This window comes from Ochotona curzoniae, unplaced genomic scaffold (genome assembly GCF_017591425.1).
Source record: "Ochotona curzoniae isolate NIBS_2020 unplaced genomic scaffold, NIBS_Ocur_1.0 contig_3520, whole genome shotgun sequence".
Taxonomy (NCBI): Eukaryota; Metazoa; Chordata; class Mammalia; order Lagomorpha; family Ochotonidae; genus Ochotona; species Ochotona curzoniae.
The window spans coordinates 31,657,158-31,675,862 of record NW_024465894.1 but is presented as its reverse complement, the minus strand read 5'-3'; the positions used below and the strand labels follow the sequence as shown (position 1 = coordinate 31,675,862).

The 18,705-nt window shown below is 52.3% G+C and overlaps 1 protein-coding gene across 1 annotated transcript in view; it reads right to left on the bottom strand.

Moving 5' to 3' along the window:
- Positions 1 to 18,705, bottom strand: part of SLC23A2 (solute carrier family 23 member 2) — a 109,055-nt gene that overhangs the window by 15,547 nt on the left and 74,803 nt on the right. The window contains exons 6-11 of the mRNA XM_040980997.1: positions 15,324 to 15,412; positions 14,265 to 14,335; positions 13,089 to 13,270; positions 5,269 to 5,389; positions 4,695 to 4,851; positions 600 to 747 (exon numbers count right to left, since the gene is read on the bottom strand). Coding sequence (XP_040836931.1) covers positions 600 to 747; positions 4,695 to 4,851; positions 5,269 to 5,389; positions 13,089 to 13,270; positions 14,265 to 14,335; positions 15,324 to 15,412 — 768 coding nt within the window. The remainder of the gene's footprint in view (positions 1 to 599; positions 748 to 4,694; positions 4,852 to 5,268; positions 5,390 to 13,088; positions 13,271 to 14,264; positions 14,336 to 15,323; positions 15,413 to 18,705) is intronic.

Sequence of the window (18,705 nt, the reverse complement as noted above, 5' to 3'; positions counted from 1 at the left end):
TCCAGAAGGCAAGGCCATCCCTGGGCCCCCAGGTCAGAAGTCTCTAGGTCCTGGATACTTTAGTTCCTGGTCTTCCTGTCGCTGTGTCTAAGAAGTGCCATTGTGAGCAATCACACAGCATCTCCCCTTAAGGGCAGCAGGCCATGGGCATCTGACCTCGAGGGGTGCCTGCCTGCTGCTATTTCCACTACAGACAAGAGGGGAAAAAGTGTCTGGCTACGGCAGGTAAAACCAAAAGGGGGACCACAAGAGGGAAACAGAGAACTTTTGCAACTCAAAAACAACCTCTTTTAAATTTATATGGAAAGAGAAAACAAAACAACACAACAGCTGGGAAGACTGTAAATCAGACATAGTTATTTTGGAAATGACCAAGCAAGGGCCAGTGCCTGGCAGGTGGAGTGGCACGTCTCTCAGAGACTGAGATTCTGGTCTGGGACCTGTCAGACCCACCACAATGGCTCCAGCTCATCAAAACCTTTGTGTTTTTCTCCAAGCTTCCCCACATCAAAGCACAAAACAACACACATGCTGGGGGGCTGGGGGAAGGGGGGAGCGGGGGTGGTGCTGGCATGGAACTCATACTCCAGGGGATGTACCTGTTGATTGCATGGATGGGAGGTGGGGGGGCACAGGAGAGCCTGGCGCAGGCGTAGTAGTCGCCGATGGACTCAATGATGCTGGCCACCACTGCGCTGAGCATGCCGATGACACCTGCTGCGGAGACCGTGGGCAGGCCCCATTGAACTGAGGAGAGAAGCCAACAGTGAGAGCCCCCAGAGGGGCAGCCAAGGCCTCCCCGGCCCTTGAGCCCTTGGAGGCTTCACAGAACAGTCCAGAATCCACTGGCATTTCAAAGCTCATAGAAATCTGTGAACAGATCTTAATTCAGTGCACAGATACCTGGGGACAGCAGTGATGAAGTTAGCGCCTAGCAAGGGTTGACTTCCCTTGTGTCTGAACAACAACAAGGGCTGGAGAGGTGGCTCAGCAGCAGGTAAAGCCAGTATCTACAGTGCCAAGATCCCTACAGATGCCAATTTAAGTCTCGGCAGCTCCGTTTCCGATTCAGCTACCAGCTGATGACTTAACTAGAACAAGGTGGCCCAAGTGCTTGGGCTCCTGCACCCATGTGGGAGACCCAGAAGCAGCTCCAGGCTCCTGGCTTCAGATTGGCCCAGCCGCAGCCAATGCAGTCATTTGTATAGATGGAAGATCTGTCTCCCTCATCTTTGTCCTCTCTGTAATTCTGCCTTACCAAGAAAAAAACAAATAAATCAACCCTTAAAAAAATGAGGAATCCCTTGGCTAGAGAAGACAAATGCTTCTCTCCCTACTTCTGCCACCCTCAGTGTCTGCTAAATACAACTTAGTTCCGCTTGCTGAGAAGGGACGGAAGCCTGCAGGAGAGGGGTTCCCAGTGCAGACCGCAGGGTACACACTGCGGCCACTCTAGCCAGCAGAGGCCTCGTGTGGGCAAGTGTGAAAAGTCACCAGCCACACCAATTCCAACAGCAAGGCATGCCCAAGGACGAATCAAAGCTCCCCAACACATGGATGGCACTTAAATTAAAAACTCAGGGAAGGGCCCAACAGCGTGGCCTAGCGGCTAAGGTCCTCGCCTTGAACACGCCAGGATCTCATATGGGCGCCGGTTCTAATCCTGGCAGCTCCACTTCCCATCCACCTCCCTGCTTGTGGCCTGGGAAAGCAGAAAGCAGTCGAGGACGGTCCAAAGCTTGGGACCTTGCACCCGTGTGGGAGACCAGGAAGAAGTTCCTGGATCCTGGCTTCAGATCGCCATAGCATCGGCCGTTGCGCTCACTTGGGGAGTGAATCATTGAACAGAAGATCTTCCTCTCTGTCTCTCCTCCTCTCTGTAATCTGCCTTTCCAATAAATGAATAAATCTTTTTTAAAAATTCAGGGAAAATTAAATAGTTCCATTCGAAAAGGCAAGGAATAGTCCCACTGTAATTTCATTTTGAGTGCCTGGATTCTCTTCATAAAAGGCTTATTTCTTTAAAAACCCAGCTTTGTGGACACTGGAAGGTACAGATGTTACTTAATGAAACTAGTCAAGCGTTTCCTTGTAACATCAGAAGGGGCAGTGCTGGAGAAGGTGATCAGCCCTGGTCCAGGAGTCCCTGGTTCTAACACGCCCACGAGGCTCCCAGCAGGGAGACACAGACGGTGCACAGCTCAGGTCTCTCCTGTGGATGCCAGCATCGCAGCAACACTCGGAAGACCTAGGAGCACGGTCACTGCTTTGACTTCAGAGGAAGTGAGTCACATGAGTGTAAGTGAGGAGGTCTGTCCCTCTGCAAGGAAGGAATGGGGCAGGAGACAGGAATGGAGGATGGCAGGGACCTGGGTGCGCCAACAGGCAGGTGCCTGGCAGGGTCATGGGGTGGGACAAATGTAGGACAGCCAGACAGCCACCTGCAGGGCTTGTTCTGTGCAGCCTGGGTAGGAGCACAGCCACAGAGGAAGATGATGCACAACTCAAAGCACAGCCATGACCTGAGGGAGAGAGGAGAACTGCTCCAGCCCAGTGCTGGCCGCTCTGGGCATGTCTTGGTTCCACCTGTCCCACAGGCAATGCACTTGGCCGACACCTCCTCTCGGGTGGCTTGGAATGGCTTGTTACCATTCAGAGGCTTTCTCCATCAAGTCACATTTTGAATTTCCTATAGAACCTCTCACACTGTCATGTCATTACCGCCATGGCCTCATGGCTTCATTCTGCTGCTATCTTTGCCGCACACAAGTTGAGCATCCCTAATCTGAAAACCTGAACAGATCCAGACTCGGCAGCTTTTCCAGCACCAACACAAATCCGCGAGTAGAAAATTCCACACCTATTTTCACATGACTGGTCAATTAAAATACAGGTCTAGTAAAAAATCATAATAAAACTACCTTAAGGCCATGTGTATAAGGCAAATATGAACCATCAATGAACTCCGTGTTTATTCCTGTTCCCATCCCTAAGATAATTCTTTCTGTAGTTGTAAATATTCTAAAACGTGGGACGGTGGAAATTCAAGGCCCCAAACCCTTCCTTCCTCCAAATCATTTGAGAGGTGGAGATCAAGAGGGACAGATGGACAGAGCTGTTTCACTCCCCATATGTCCACAATGGCTGCGTCTGGGCTGGGCTGAAGCCAAGGACTCAGTGCAGGGCTCCCAAGTGCATGGCGAGCACACAGGTCCTAGAGCCATTACCTGCTGCCTCTCAGGGGCCTTGAACCCAGTACACCGATGAGGAACGCCAAGCATCCTGCCCACTGAATCAAACACTTAGACTCCCTTTGACCTGAAGTCCTGAATTTTGACTTCTGAAATATTTTATTACTTTGACACCAACACTACACATTTGTAATCTTAACAACTGCTGACCCCGTTCTGTGCGTGTGTGCGTAGGTACATGCATGCATTCTGAACCTTGGCTGGCGCTTGCAGCCTTGTGACTTCCCCCAGTTACGGCAGCCCTGTCGCTCCAGGCAGCCACCTCACCCAGGGGAGCTGCAGCAACACAGCAGCTCTCAGCAGGCACAGGCTGCTGTGAAGGAGCAGCCTGCCACGCTGGCTCACCCCAGTGACACTGCGTGTGCTCCTGTGCTTAGCCACACCTCCTGTGGCCGGACCCCCCTCCCCATGAGAGACACAGGGCAGCTGCTTCTCCTGGGTCCCCTGTGGCGCTCAGCAGGGGAGCTGCTGGCTGCCCTCCCTGTCCCCACGTCTCCGCCAGACAGCCTCACCATGAGATCCTTAATCTCTTTATCTTGAATTACAAGTATGCTTATACACGGTGCACATACGCTTTTGGAAACAGGATACTGAGACATATGATCGGATGGGAATGCTGTTTTAGGAAGAGAAAGCTTTTTGGAGCTTTTGGAAATGTACTGAGTATAGTCAGGGACACCTGCCAACCCTCATCATTTGTCAGGCAGAGGGGCGTCACTGCAGACCCCACCCTTAGTATTCTTGGCTTTGTCTTTTTTCCTTGTCGATTTAAACTATGAAAACAAGAGAGCCAAGGAGGGGGACTAAATGGGCCCACCCTAAGCTTTGGCCTTGATTCTCACAAAATCCCCAAACACGGGAACATCTTCACAAGAGAGCGAGTGAACAGATCTGCCCTGCGTTCCTCTAAGCCCCCTCTGGGGCTGTCTGGTAAGTGGTACCCATGAATGCACATCACAGTCTCACCCCCTCCAAGGAGTTGCCCAACATTCAGGTTCCAACTTAAGCTCTGTCTTCCGGGCCTAGGGGAATATCAATTTATCTCCATGGCTGAGACCAAGTGAAAAACATTATGGCCACTTGCTTACTAATCTCCAGGTGCCTCCCACTTGGCAGCTCTACAGCTGCCTGTAGTCCTGGCCCCCAGGACTCCCCACTGGCAAGGGTCCCTGTCTAGCCTGCATCCCAGCAGAGCTTGAAGAGGCCGATGGGTTACGGAAGAAGGGAGCAGCTGGGTCTGAGCTGGGCAAGCAAGGGGCACTTCACTGCTGCCCTCTGGGACCCTGTCGTCTTCTACTGACCAACATGGTGAGACCTGCTATGCAGCCCAGGACAAAGAAAAAAGGTTTTTCTGTGTTTCCTAGAGACTTCTGCCAACCCACAAGGCGTCTGAGCAGAGACCGTCCTGGGCTCCCTCCCACCACAGGCCAGCAGGATACTTACATGGGTACGGCACCTTAAACCACGGGGCCACCAGGAGCACGCCCTGCCGGGCATCGGTGCGGGCGTAGAAGCCATACTTGGTGCTGTCAGGAGGGAAGACATCCGTGACCGTGAAGATGAAGCAGAGCAGCCAGGACACGAGGATGGCCAGGATGATCTGAAGGGGCAAAGGGAAACACTCGGTTAGGCAGACACAGCACCCGTGACACTACACAGCTTGCACATCACAGCCCGGAGCCCCAGCTCAGAGGCGCCCTGCAGCTGGGGAAGGCCACAGGTCATCAACAGTAACACTGCACCTGCCCAGATCTCTCTCTCTCCCTCTCTCTCTCTCTCTCACACACACACACACACACACACACACACACACACACACACACACACACACACACACCCACTGGCCCTGGGGACAGGGTCCTCTCTCTCATCAGCCCTGTGGCCAAGCTTCCGACCAGGAGCCTCCTAGGTCCACAGAGTCGGGTGGTTGTGAGCACCCAAACTCGCCACCACATCCTTCTCCATCTCAACAGTTTATACCAAGACCCAAGGTGACAATGTGCTTGGGGCTACTCACAGGGAACATCTTGAAGAGCTGCAGCTTGTACGCTGTCCACCCTTTCTTGGATTTATAAATCGGAAGGGGAAACTTGACATTTCTGGCATATTGAGAAAACAGCAGTACTAGGAAAATGGTCCTGTGGAGGGAAAGAAAAATAAATGAGGTGAAAGTGTATTCTCTCAGGTCCTTAAACACTCAAAGCTCTGGCAACAGAACCGACCACGCGCACGCACGCGTGTGTGTGTGTGTGTGTGTCTGTCTGTGAGCCACCTCTGTGGAAGGCAGTGGGGCCTCTGCAGGACTGGCTGGGAAGTCAGACCCTTAAAGACACCCCCATGGTGAGGACGCCCTGGCTCACTTCCCCTGCATTCCCCAATGCTGAAGTGAAATGGCGATATCATTGCCTTAGCTGGGTTTTCACAAACAGAATAAGGATATGTACAACGAGGTACGTGCTCATGTTCTGGAACACAGCACAAAGCACAGGGCAACTATAACCAGGAGTGAACTCAGAAGCAACTCCCTCCCCTGTACGCATGCACATGCAAAAATGGGCAGCAAGGACAAAAAAGGGTCCCCAGAAAAACCACACCCAATGGCTCACAACGAGTATAAGTAAGCAAACCATGAACTGCTGTATTTAAGAAAAGTATACACATAACCAGTATGGAACTCAGTATGGAGAATGCTTAGAGAACTCCAAATAAACCTTCCAGATGTCCCAGCTATCCTGTTCCTAGGAATATATCCAAAGGAAATGAAAACTGCACACGAGAAGGGGGTCTGTAAGCCTGTCTTTACAGTAGCAAAGACATGGAAACATCCCAGATGCCCATCCACAGAGGAGTGGCTAAAGAGATTATGGTACATCTGCTCCATGTGAATTCTACTCAGTCATTAGAAAGAACGAAATTCCACCATTTGCAACTAGATGGTCCCAACCAGAGACCATCATGCTCAGTGAAATAAGTCAATCCCAAAAGGACAAATGCCGTATGTTCTCTCTGATACAAGGCAGCCTTCCATGAAAACTGTAAGACCAACAACTGCAACCCATGGGTTTTGAAATCTTTGTTTTTATTTTCCAGTTCCTCCAAATAGTTTCTTTTCTCTTATCAAATTCTTCACTGACTCATAGATCACTTACTAGCATCATTCTACCCAAGAAGCTTTTATGTTTTCTTTTTCATTTCTTCAACAATACATTAGTTCTTCAGTAGCATGTTGTTTAAATCCATGGTGCTGTAAAATTTGTGTTTTAACCTCATTCCTGTTGTTGACTTTGTTACATGGCTTCTCATTAAAGGGAATGTAGAGTCGCAGCGTAATAGACTATTATATCCAGATATGAAGATATAATGCAGATTGCATTTCTACTTCCAAATCAAAGATGGACTCCCAATGAAAGTGTTACATATATCTTGACTATAGGATGCTGGTCTATCTGGCATTGTCTGTATCAGCAATGTCAAGACACACTTAAATATAACAGACTGATGGACTTATAACTGCTTTTGAAGGACTATACTATTGTAATGATATGGGGGAAATTAGTCGGGGGGATGGGAATTTGGGGACGGGTAGGGAAATCCCAAGACCCAATGGAATTGTCCCATAAAATTCAGAATTTTTTTAAAAGTACACATGTTAGAACTCAGGATAAAAGATATTCTGGAGAGGCGTATGACACAGGCCAACATGTGTATCATCTTAGCCTGTTGGGGCCAGTGCCTGCTGGGTCACCTTTAACACTGGGACAAAACCAGTGGCCTAAGGACTTACTGCTGGGCAGGGCGACGGGGTCAGAGGTTGATCTCTGCATCCTGAGCCTGTCCCCGGCACAAGGACAGGGAGGCCTAGGCTAGCTACAGAGGTCCCTAACCTTTGAGCCTCACCAGCGAGCCCTACAGAAACAGCGACAGGCATCTCTCTATGGTGGGACCCTGACACTTCCGTTGGTGGCCCTTGTGGCTGGCAAGTACAAGAGCACTTCTCCCTCCCGGAGCAGTTTTACTCGCAGCCAAAACAAGGAAGGAGGGCAAGACCGTGCCTGTTCCCCCATCCCCAGTGAGGCCAGTTCAGGAACTCAGGCACAACCTGAGGATTTGCTGGCAGGAAGGGCCAGTTGCTCAACAACAAGCTTTCTCATTCTTGGGCTTAATTCCAGCTGCTGAGACGGATTTAGCAGCCTCGCTAACAGCTGGTCAAGTGCAGCTTCGCTGTCACACTCCTAATGAGGCATAGGCTGCAGCACGGAGGGCAACAGGCCTGTGTGCTCCATGGTGCTCCCCAGCTGCTAAGGCACTGTGGGGTCATGACCCCGAGACCTTTAGGAGTCTCTGCCAATACCACCTCCAGGTTGAAAACACCCACATATGCCCAAGTTACTGCAGCTCCTCTGGGAGTCAAGTTAAAAAAAAAAAAATCACAGCAACAAGGGATACCACACCTGGCCTCTTTTAACCTCAAAGCAGCATAAAATCTTTCTTGGAAACATACACGCTACTTATTTGTTTCAAAGTGAATAATCCAAGGATCCAGAAAAGCTCCAGGTCAGCTGCTGACCGCGTCATTATCTCAAGCACCTGTACCACTGCCCACTTCACAAGGCACACTCAGGAGGTGTGAGGGCCAGAGTCTGGGAAAAGACATTCAGACCTCATGCCCAGGATCTAGCAAGGAGTTATCAGACAGGTGGACACTACATTTTCCCCCAGCTGAACCCATGTAAGTTCAATTTGTCTGTTCTCAGATCACCTCCCTTGCAAGATGGGCAAGGACAAGGCTCTGAGGTATTCACAGGGCATGGATCTGGAACGGGGAAGGGTCAGCCCCAGAGCCTTGCCCTTCTTGCTCCTACACCTGTCCCCGGAGCTCCTTCTCTAACCCACGCCAGGAGTACACACTGTGCACTATTTCCTAACTGGCTGTTGGCACTTACTAATGGCAAGGACACTTGTACCTGAACAGATGGAGATGTGCATCCATGCCTTAGAGGCAGCTAAGCATTCCACTTTGTGGACGACCACATCTGTTTAACAAGCCCATGTTGCAACACTCGAAGCACAATAAGCATCTTTGTATTCCCATCCAAGGATACCCACTTGCTGCTCACGGCAAAGTGGCATCTCACCATTCTCAATCCCGGACAACCAAGTTCATTTGGCAAACTGTTATTGTCATTCCTTTTAATATGTTTTCAGTTCACATGAGGATCTGTATTGCAGCACTGCTCCCACCAGCAAACACCTTAAGCCACAAGCATGAGGAATGACATGGGGAGTGGTAGTGGAAGGCGGGTGTCCTTTATGCTATTCTCTGTACTGCAGCAAGTCAGGGCCTGCTGTGGGTGCGATCCGATCCATCCCCCTTCTGACAGCACAGGGGAAGACTGAAGAACCCTGCACCCAGTAACTTCTATTCTCCTAACATCTACCTTAAGAAACATCTCCCCCAACTTACGATTAAATATTCATGTCGGTTTTCTTCTGGTCCCTTTACAGTTTCCTGTATTCTAAGTGTTTGACTCACCTGCAGTCACACCTGATATAATGCAGGGATCTCACTTTTTTTTCCAGGATACTCACCTAGGTTTTCCTGCATGGACGGTTTACCTTGTCCCCTGGCTCATCATCCCACCCTGCCCAGTGTTCCTTGGCCCTGCCTCTGTCCTTCGTCCCATTCTGTTGCAGCAGTGTCTACCCCTGTCCGGGAGCTCTGCAGGTTCCTGTGGCCCTCCGCCTGCCTGTGCTGGTTCTCATCCATGTCCTTCTGTTTTCCTGTCTCGTGCACTGCCTTGCACACACAGAGATGCCTGGGTCAACACCAGCCACCAACAACATGCCAATCTTAGTTTTGTCCGGCTGTTGTCTTTCAATATCCAAGTACAGAGAATTTTCAAAGCCTTTCCATGAGAGACCCTTCTATTCTCCCACTGCTGACAGCAGGGACGTGGGCGCAGGCTAAATTGGATCAAATATTTTTGGAAAACAGTCATAGTGACTCTTATGAATGAAAACCCATGAATGAAGTAATTAATGGACTTGTGTTGAGTTTACTTAGTACATTTTCCAGTATTTCATCATCCTTGAATTCCTGAAAGGACACACAAGACACTGTTCTTTCATTGTAGTATTTCTAGCAGTATTTCCCTGCACCACACTCCAATGAAAATCCTTCTAAGATAGGTTCATAGGTGAGGCATTAAAAAAGCAAATTCAGTGGAAGTGGTGGTGGTGGGTGCCAAGCCCTGTTTTTGGTAAAGAACACTCTTTTGCACCTGAAACACTGCAAGGAGCGACCGCAGGCAAAGGTGCCGAGCTCTGACATGCGCCCTGGACGTGCCTGAACTCACGGCCCTTTGCTTGGAACACGAGCGAGGAACACCGATCAGCACAGCTGAGCTCTGCCTTTCATAACCAGCGAGGGTCCAGAGTTCTCAGAGGGAGGGTCCAGCAGCTGGCTGGGCAGTTCCCCAGGCGTTCTCAGAGCTCCGGGACAGTATAACCCATGCATGACATCCCGAACATTCAACATTATTTACAGTCAGGACCCAGGATCTGTTACAGATCAATACTCTTAAACGGCATTCTCGACTTTCCCCCTGGTCAAGGGCTTTGCACCTCCCTGCTGCCCTCACTCAGCAGCCCCTGCTCTGTCTGACACTTGTCCACTGGTCAAGGGCTTTGGCATTTCCCTGCTGCCTTCACTCAACAGCACCTGCTCTGTCTGACACTTGTTCTCTGGTCAAGGGCTTCACACCTTCCTGCTGCCCTCACTCAACAGCACCTGCTCCGTCTGAACAGAAGCTGCGCCAGGAGCGGCAGGTGCTAAGGTGACTGGCCTAGAGCTGAGGCCCTGCCTGCATGGAGCTGACAGTCCTAGGTCAAAGAGCTCTTAGAAACCAAAACCCACAAGAACAGAAATGAAAAGCTTGACTCAAAAAACACAGGTAAAGCAAGACAGATTCCCATGAACTGAGAAAAAAAAAAAAAATGAAGACAGCAGGGAGAACCTAGCAGGTCTGGCATCTGCAGACAGCAGGGAAGATGTGTGAGTGATCCAGGATCATTCCCGCCTGGATTCTGCAAGGGACAGGATGCTGAGCGCTGCCCTGAGAGCTGCCAACAGACCCAACTCAGGGACAGAGGTACAAGGAAACAAGAACACTGAAAAGCCTCCAGGAAGCGTAGCTTCTGTCCTGCCCAACTCTCAAAGGGACAGAAGCGGGGCACGTGTCTCGCCTAGAGGCTAAGATTTTGATTAAGAGTCCCACATCAGTCCTAGCTCTCATCCCCAATCCACCTTCTGGCTCATGCAGATCAGCGGAGGGAAGTGGTGATGGCTCAAGTGCTTGGATGAGTTCCTGGCCTTCCAGCTTCAGCCTCGGCCCAGATCTGGCAGCTTTGGGCTTCTGGACAGTGAACCTGCAGCTGGGGGGAGCTCTATTTATCTGCTTCTTCATCTTGTCTGTCTTTTAACTAAAGGAAAAAAGCATTGAAAGGCAGGAGTAGCAGAGGCCTGGAAAAATCAGGAATGCTCAGGAAGGCAGTAAAAGAGAAGAGGGAACAAGAGCCGAAGGTGCTGCCCGGGAGAATGGCAGCAAAGGTCCAGAGAGGCGTGCAGACCTGGGGGGTTTGTGAACAAGGAGCTGGAAACAGGACTGGGAGGAGGAAAGAACTGAGCACAGCTCTAGGCTGGCCTGGTGTAAGCCACACAGCTGCACCATTTCCCAATAAACAGAAGAAACGCACACAAGGAGCCTAGAGTCCAAAGATCCTTCCCACTTAAACTGGGAGGTGTCCTACGGAAAGCTGAGTGCAGAGCGCAGGCTGGCGGCTCCTGGCTCTGCCCTGTGTGTTGGTGTGGATGTCTCTAGCTCTGAGGCCGGTGCCATGACGACCCCAGTGGGCAGAGGTCACTATTCGGCTCTTCGTATTTTATTTTTGTTGTGTGTTCATGTGGGAGCAGGTAGTGTGGGCTCCCCCGGGTCTGCGGGTCCTCTTGTCTGAGCTTAGCTGTACCACACCTTGTCTACACTGGCTTTCCTCTCAAAGCATCACTCTAGATCTGTTACTTCTGTTCACTCTGTATGTACTGTATCGGCGCTAATTCTCCCCTCCGTGCCACCAGCAGGCCCGCGGGGGAGCCTGCTTTTCTAAGTCGCTGAAGCTAACACCAGAATGACTCTGGCCCCTCTGAGTGTGACTGGTGCTGTGTCATTTGCTAAGCAAGGGCAAAGATCCCATTTCCTCTCTGCTCAGGAGGTATTAATAAAAAAAGGTTCTATTAGCTTCCGAGTTGGTTGGTTTCTTTTCTCCCTTCTCATTCTCTCGTCAGTGGCTCCTAATTTTATGGTATTCCAAGCACAGCTTCTCCCTCATGGCACGGCCTGCACTGCAGCAGGCCTCCACTCTCACAGGTTGCCCACCTTCAAGCAGGCCTGGGGCACCTGTGGGGCAACTTCTGATGAGAGGAGGAAAAACTAAAGCTCATTTTGATACTGCACACTTCTAAACCTGCAAGTGTATGCAAACCACAGTGCTGATCCACTTCCTTCGCATATTACATCCTGAGGTACGAGTGGGAACGAGGGATGGGGCTCCCGGGGCAATGGGGTTCTCAAAGCTGAACTTGGCTGTGGGACTCCTGGCCATGACACTCAGCTTCGCCCCGAGCTCCTGCAGCTGGTCCGTGGGAACACTGAGAGTCTACCCCGTGATATGGACACGACGTCTAAAACCCACTGTCAATTCTGCCTGCTTTTAGAACTCACAGAATATTTCACAACGCAAGAAACTAACCAGAAACAAACCCCGGGCAATCATTTCTGACATACTTTGTTTCAGAAACGTCACGGGCTGGCAAAACTGCCAAGCCTGGGAGTGTCTATCGCAGACGTAACCAGTCACTGCCCAAGCACCACACACATCCACAGCAGGAGGGACTCTCCACCCCATGCCCACTGTGCACAAACATGACGGACCGGGGACAGCCCGAGATGATCCGATGCTCTGGGTTAAGGGACCACTGTGTCCCAGGTGGAGAGTGCAGACTCCGCCATGGGGGCACAGCTTGGCTGGGTGAGCTGGGTCTCACCCACAGTGTCCATGGAACCCTCTGCAGCTCCTTATCTCCTGCTGCCCTGAAGGACTTGTGGGGTCTCTTGAGAAGGATGTGTTCCATCAGTATTTTGAGCCATGAGCCTGAGCCCCCACACTACCTGAAATGTCGAGATCTGAGGATGCCACCATCAGATTCTGCTGTCTTCCCCACTGCCTTCTCTGCTACTCAAGCTCTGGGCCTCAGAACCTTTCTGCTGGTCCCTGGCATGAGACGAACAGAGGTTTAACCTGTCAGACCACTGTTATTAAAAGAAAGGGGAAATTGGGCCTGGCACAATAGCGCAGTGGTTAAAGTCCTCGTCTTGCACGCTCCGGGATACCATAAGGGCGCTGGTTCTAATCCCAGCAGCCCTGCTTTCCATCCAGCTCCCTGCTTATAGCCTGGGAAAACAGATGAGGACAGCCTAAGGCTTTGGAACCCTGCACCTGCATGGGAGACCCAGAAGAGCTCCTGGCTTCGAATTGGCTCAGCTCCAGCCGTTTTGTGTTCACTTGTGGAATGAACCATTGGATGGAAGATCTTCCTCTCTGTCTCTCCTCCTGTCTGCATATCTGCCTTTCCAACAAAAATTTAAAAAAATAATAAACAAATAAAAATAAAAAAAGAAAGGGGAAATAAAGAGAGGTTGTCTCTCGAAACCTTTAGGAATATTCCAGAAAGCTGCCCCACAGTGGTAATACATGCTTCCCACCGGCTCCCGCAACACTTACAGCATGGCGATGCCCCAGTGCTTCCCCGCTCTCTCCCCAGCCGCCTGGAAGCCAGAGAGGCCGATGAGGGCCACCGTGGGCGTGATGGTCAGCGGGCCGATGTAGCGCAGCAAGGCCCCGGGCAGGCCAAGGAGGCCGATGAACACTTCTATCAGTGAGGACATGATGATGGCCCCCTGGATCTGCAACGGGACACAGCGCAGACGTGAGCACGAGCTGCGTAAGGCCCACATTCCACGTGTCACCTGCCACCCCGACTGCAGATTCCACAGGACAAGCTACGCTCTCATCCCGAGGGCGTAACCCAGCCGGGACAGTCCCAGGAGCTCGCAGGAATCTATAGTGATGGACACAGTGTAAACCTGCACATTCCCTGAGCTGAGGCCGGAGCAGAGATGCACTCTGAGGAGTGGGGGTTGCAGCAGTCTGCCTGGCTCAAGTCCTGCTCACCGTGTCCCCGATCTGGTCTTCCACAGGTGACAGCCCCAGGACCCTGTCTGTGGCCTGTGACAGCCCTGGCTGCTGCAGGCCTCTGAGGCACAAACCAGCAGACAAGACGCTCTCCAGCACACTGCCTTTCAAGTGAATAAACCTCTCTCTCTCTCTCTCTTTAAAGGGAACTGGCATGGTACAAAATCAGCTCCTCTTGTCCCTGACACGCAATACAGACAAAACAAGGAATTTCCACTCAGCAAATACCGTGGGAAGAGATTTCACAGCTGGGGAGCGGGCCTTGCTGGACAGCCACAAACCTGCCGACAGTGCAGCATGGCTGGCACTGTGCTGATGTTGCACGTGGGCATAACTGCAGGTGCCCACGGGCGGCTGGCTCTCCTTCACATCTGTAGGGCATCACGCACTTGGGCGGACACTTTAGCTTTGGTTCTCCCAACAGATGCAGCCCCACTCCGAGGCCAGGACATGCAGACGGCTCTGCTGCCACTCCCCTTCTCCTGCACACATTGCCCGTGGACAGGCCCGCACAACCACACAGACTGACACCGACTGCCCGCCGAGGCACTGCCACAGTGATGGGAGCTGAATGTAGTTGGACGGCAAAAGTAAAGCTTCCAGCAGTTGAAAATGAAAAGACGAATTTACTTTAAAATAAATACATTAAAAAAAAGATGGCCAATTCTTGGGCACAGCTGGCACAGTTGGCAGGGTGACCTTTACCTCTCGGATCCGGGGATACCAGATGTGTTCCGTGTGGAGCAGCTCTGCGGTCCCATTGACAACTGAAACATCTTGAAAACAAAAACAAAAACAAGGTTTCCTTGGGGTGACATGGAGGCTGCCCAGCTGCACTCCACTGCGCCCTCTAACAACTCCCTCCCCATCTCAGTGTCCCTCCTGTGTCCATCAGCAGCCCACCCTTCCATCCGACCTCCAACAGCTCAGAGGAGCCCACTGACGGGGGGGACCCCCACGCTAATGGAACCAAGCGCACACAGCGCCCTGAGGGCGCCCCGACATGTCAAAGCTGCCTGAAGTGGCCCCACGTGTCACGCCAAAGCCAGCCTCTGCGAGCAGCTAACCGTAGCACTCCACAGCAAGGTCGCTGGACTGAGGCTTTGAGACCTAGATCTGAACCACAGGGACGTATCCAGTGCCTGCACCAAATCCCCAGGCCAGAGTCACTCCTAGGAGCAAGGCAAGGGGTGAAGGCCGGGCAACTTGGCTTCTGGAACCCACCAAAGGCCACGTGTCTTTCTGGGAGGACCACAAGTCGGACTTTGAGTTTCTCAAATTCCTGCCTTTTTTCGGTTCCTTAAGGATCTCTACAATCGCTAAGGAAGGGGAATGGAAGTTGTTGCAGGAAACCACAGGAGCCAGGTCCTTACAAAGCCAAGATGGTTCAGAGAAGGGATGCTGCCGCAGGAGAGCAGGGGGAGGGAAGGGCCGTAAAAAAAAAAAACAAAACCCTGAGAAAAGAGAGGCAGAAAAATGGCACAAGTATTTTTCTATCCCGTTCCCGCCTTTAGCAATCTCATTAGCACAGAGAGAGGAGGTCCTGTGTGGTCCTGACTCGTCCTGGGGGTTGGGGAGGGATGAAGGAGCGGATAGAGAGAGGCAGACAGACACGATCCGCAGATCAGAGTTCTAAGCGGTGTGTGGGTTTGTGTCCGATTCCAGCAAGGATTTCCCGCTGCGGAGGGTGGCGTGTGTCTGGCCTCCCTTGGATCACCTGCGGGATAGGACCCCCATGACATAGGTGGAAATAACTGCAATTACCTGTGGTGTTACATTTCCATTTATCTAAAGACAGGATGGCTCGAGCAGGGGCCAAAAATGCAAAAGCACTGGCCTGAAACAGGGGTAACCTAAAAGAAATGAGACCAAAACCATGATCACGGCATCGGGAACTACCGAGGTAGTTCACTATTTGATAGCTTAACAGTCTTTTCTACAGACACACAGCACATGGGGAAATGCAGGCACACCTGGAGGAGAGAGCCCCAGCTACGAGATCTACGCCACTCAGCTCCGGCCTCCCTCCTGCTCAGCCCAAGACAGACTCTGGGATGCAGTGGCAGTGGGGGAGGAGGGGGCGGGGAGCAGGTCAGGGTCATCCCCAGTACCAGCCCGCTCCCCTTGGGGGTGGGGTACCCCTCCGTCTGCTGAGCTATGGGCTCCTTCGCTGGCCTTTGTCACCTGCCCCCTCCTCCTTCCTTTCACTTAGCACCCCACACTGTCTGTCTCCCCGTGATGCTCCGGATCTGCGTCAGCTGTCACAGAGGAACATCAACACCATGTTCATTATCCACGTCTCTCACACGGAAAGAAAGTTGTGAGTTACAAAACACAAGCACACATACTAAATATTCTGCATAATCATTAAGAAAAAAAAAATTCCTCAGAAGTGTCCAGGCACACTTTCAGAGGGTCCAGGAGGGTAGCCAATTCCACAACATGGTTCCTGCCTCTAGCGAAAACCAGGGACACTAAACGCCACTGCTCAATCTTTTCAGAAGTTTTATGCTGCCTCTATGAATGCTGTAATACAGAGGAGGCTGGCACCATGGCATGGCAGCTAAAGCCACCATCTCTCGTGCTACCATCCCATACAGGTGCTGGTTCAAGTCCAAGCCATTCCATTTTCCATCCGGCTCCCTGCTAATGCACCTGGGAAAACAGCAGAGGAGGGCCCAAGGAGAACCAGTAGATGGAAGATTTTATTCCCTGTCTCTACCTCTCTGTAACTCCAGCTTTCAAGTGAGTAAGTCAATCTCAAAGGGGTGGGGGTGAGCACAGTATTTCAGCTCCGTTGAACTGTGGCTTTATGGGTTTCTGCAAAAACTTCATCCCTATTTTTATCTGAGGCTCCTGTTTGTAGAGCCAGGGAGGGATTCCCAAAGATTCAAATCCTTCTCAAAGTGTCCCAGCAGCCCTGCCAGTGGCCTGGCCAGCGAGACAGAAACCCAAGGTCTGTCTTGCAGCTCTGGGCCAGCAGGTCCCACCCACAGTGGAACAGGCACTGGGCTGAGGACAAGCAGCTGCCTCGCAGGTCCAGAGCTGCACCCAGCCTACTGAGGCAGGGATTCAGAATTCAAGGATCAGGATCCCTGTTCTGAGATGCTGTCCTGGCTGCAGCTGATCATGCGAGAGTTGTCAGGATGGCAACTGGCTTGCAGGCAGCGGCTGGCCACCCAGCACCAGCTTACGGCCCCTCCCAGGGGTGCGGCCTCTGCTAGCCACGGGAATTGCCATCCGGCCTGCCTGGGGGGGCCATCCAGTACAAAGGTGTTGCTCAGCTGAAGTGGGGACAACTTTTACAGAAATACTCCTTCAGCACCCAATCTTCCAGCGCACACACAGAGTACAGCAGCCCAGGGGGAAAGGACGCCAGCGCACACAGTCCAGCCAGCACCCGTGTCCCAAGGGATTCAGAGTTCAAGAGAAGCTCCCAAGGCATGGGCACTGAAGAGTGAGGTGCACGGGGAGACCTCATCAGCCAGCATGGTGTCCCACTCGCCAGTTGAATCTCAGTGACACCCGATTGTGTCCCTTCTCGGGTAAGCACTTTACAGCTTAAACTGGACTAAAGACCTTGTCAGCCACTGCTACAAAGTAACTCGCAGGATGGCAAGCAGCTGGGCCCTTAAAACAAAAGAAAAAAAAAAAAAGAAAGAAAAAGCCTGCCCCAGGCTGATGTGCAAGGAGCCACACCCGCAGGCGCTGGCGTTGCCTTCGAGCTGTGCATACCACTGCCCCGGCAGCTCCCACGGGCTGCGTGACTGGCAGTGCCCCAGCAACTCCTACTGGCTGCAGGACTGAATCACAGACCAGTGGCTGGCCTGCAATGAGGGTACGTGACCATACTCCAGGGGAGCTTCCCCTGGGTCAATTATGCGCTGGCCTATGGGTCAGTTGGGGACAATAGGGAAACATGCCAAATGTCACCTGGTTTTGTAGGCAAAAGTGTCACTGGATCACACGCTTGCTTTCAGCAACCAGTGGCTAAAAACAACAGGTCGCCAGGAGCCTAAGGCAACGCTGCTCCGCCTTCACCCCATGTCCTTCACCACAGATGTGCAGTGTGCAAGACAGCCTGCGTGCTTGAGGGGATGGGGTGGGCAGGCACACGTTGTGTGACCCAAGCACAAAGAAGCAGCCTAGCTGCAAGGGAGTTGCGTCACTGCTGGCCCCAGGTCAGGCTCCGCCCCAGGAGGGCAACACTCTAACCTGCCCCTCAGCAGGCCTCTACTTTAACTCAGAATCTTGCCTAACTCAGGCTCGCTGCCAAGGAAACCTGAGCCTCGTTCCCAGCCTCTTCTCACCTGCCCTCCCCACACCTTCTCTCATCACCGCACTGCCCATGTTCAGCTTCTAACTGGCACCCGAGACACCTCTTCCAGGAGCTTCCTGGATTTGCAATGTGCTCCCCCGCAGCTTGCCAAGAAAAAATAGGGCAGGAGTCAGGAGTTCATCTGGTCCCAGAGAAAGAGAACCCCAGCTGGGGACCCTGGAGCCCCACCAAGAGCAGTGCTGCAGGAAGGGAGATCTCCCACTGTGGCCCTGGAAACCATTTCTTTGAGATGTGCACGACACAGGTCCAGTGCTAAGCTGGGTAAGACGATGCAACGCCTCGTGGGGCTTCCGTGTTGGGAAGAGGACACGCACCACAGCCGCAGGAGAAGGAGGCTGCTCCACAAACTGTCAGCCAGTCTGGGAGCTCCAGAGACTTGCAGCACATAGACATTTCCAGTGGAGGAAAGGACAGGGCGAGGACAGGAGCCCAGAACCTGAAGCTGTTCTGTAGGAACCAAACCCCAGAGGGTGGCCCGAGGGGCAGGGTGGCGTGGCTTAAGCACGGGCACTCTGCCTCGGCACACTAGTGCTGCCTCTGAGGACTGGCAGCCCAGGCCAGGTTCTGCAGGCTCTTGCTGAGCTCCGCTGCTGTCTTGGTAGCTGAATTCCCTGCACACAGGCACCCCGTACCCCACCCCTGGCCCGGCACCTGTCCCATCCTCACGGCCAGATCCCCCTGACAACAGGAGGTGGGCCCGCTGCTCCATTCCCACGACATACTACAGGCCACAAATCCACAACAAGGCTATGGAACTATCTACCAGTGTCCTACCAAAGGGATTTTGGCAGACTAGGAACTAGAGGT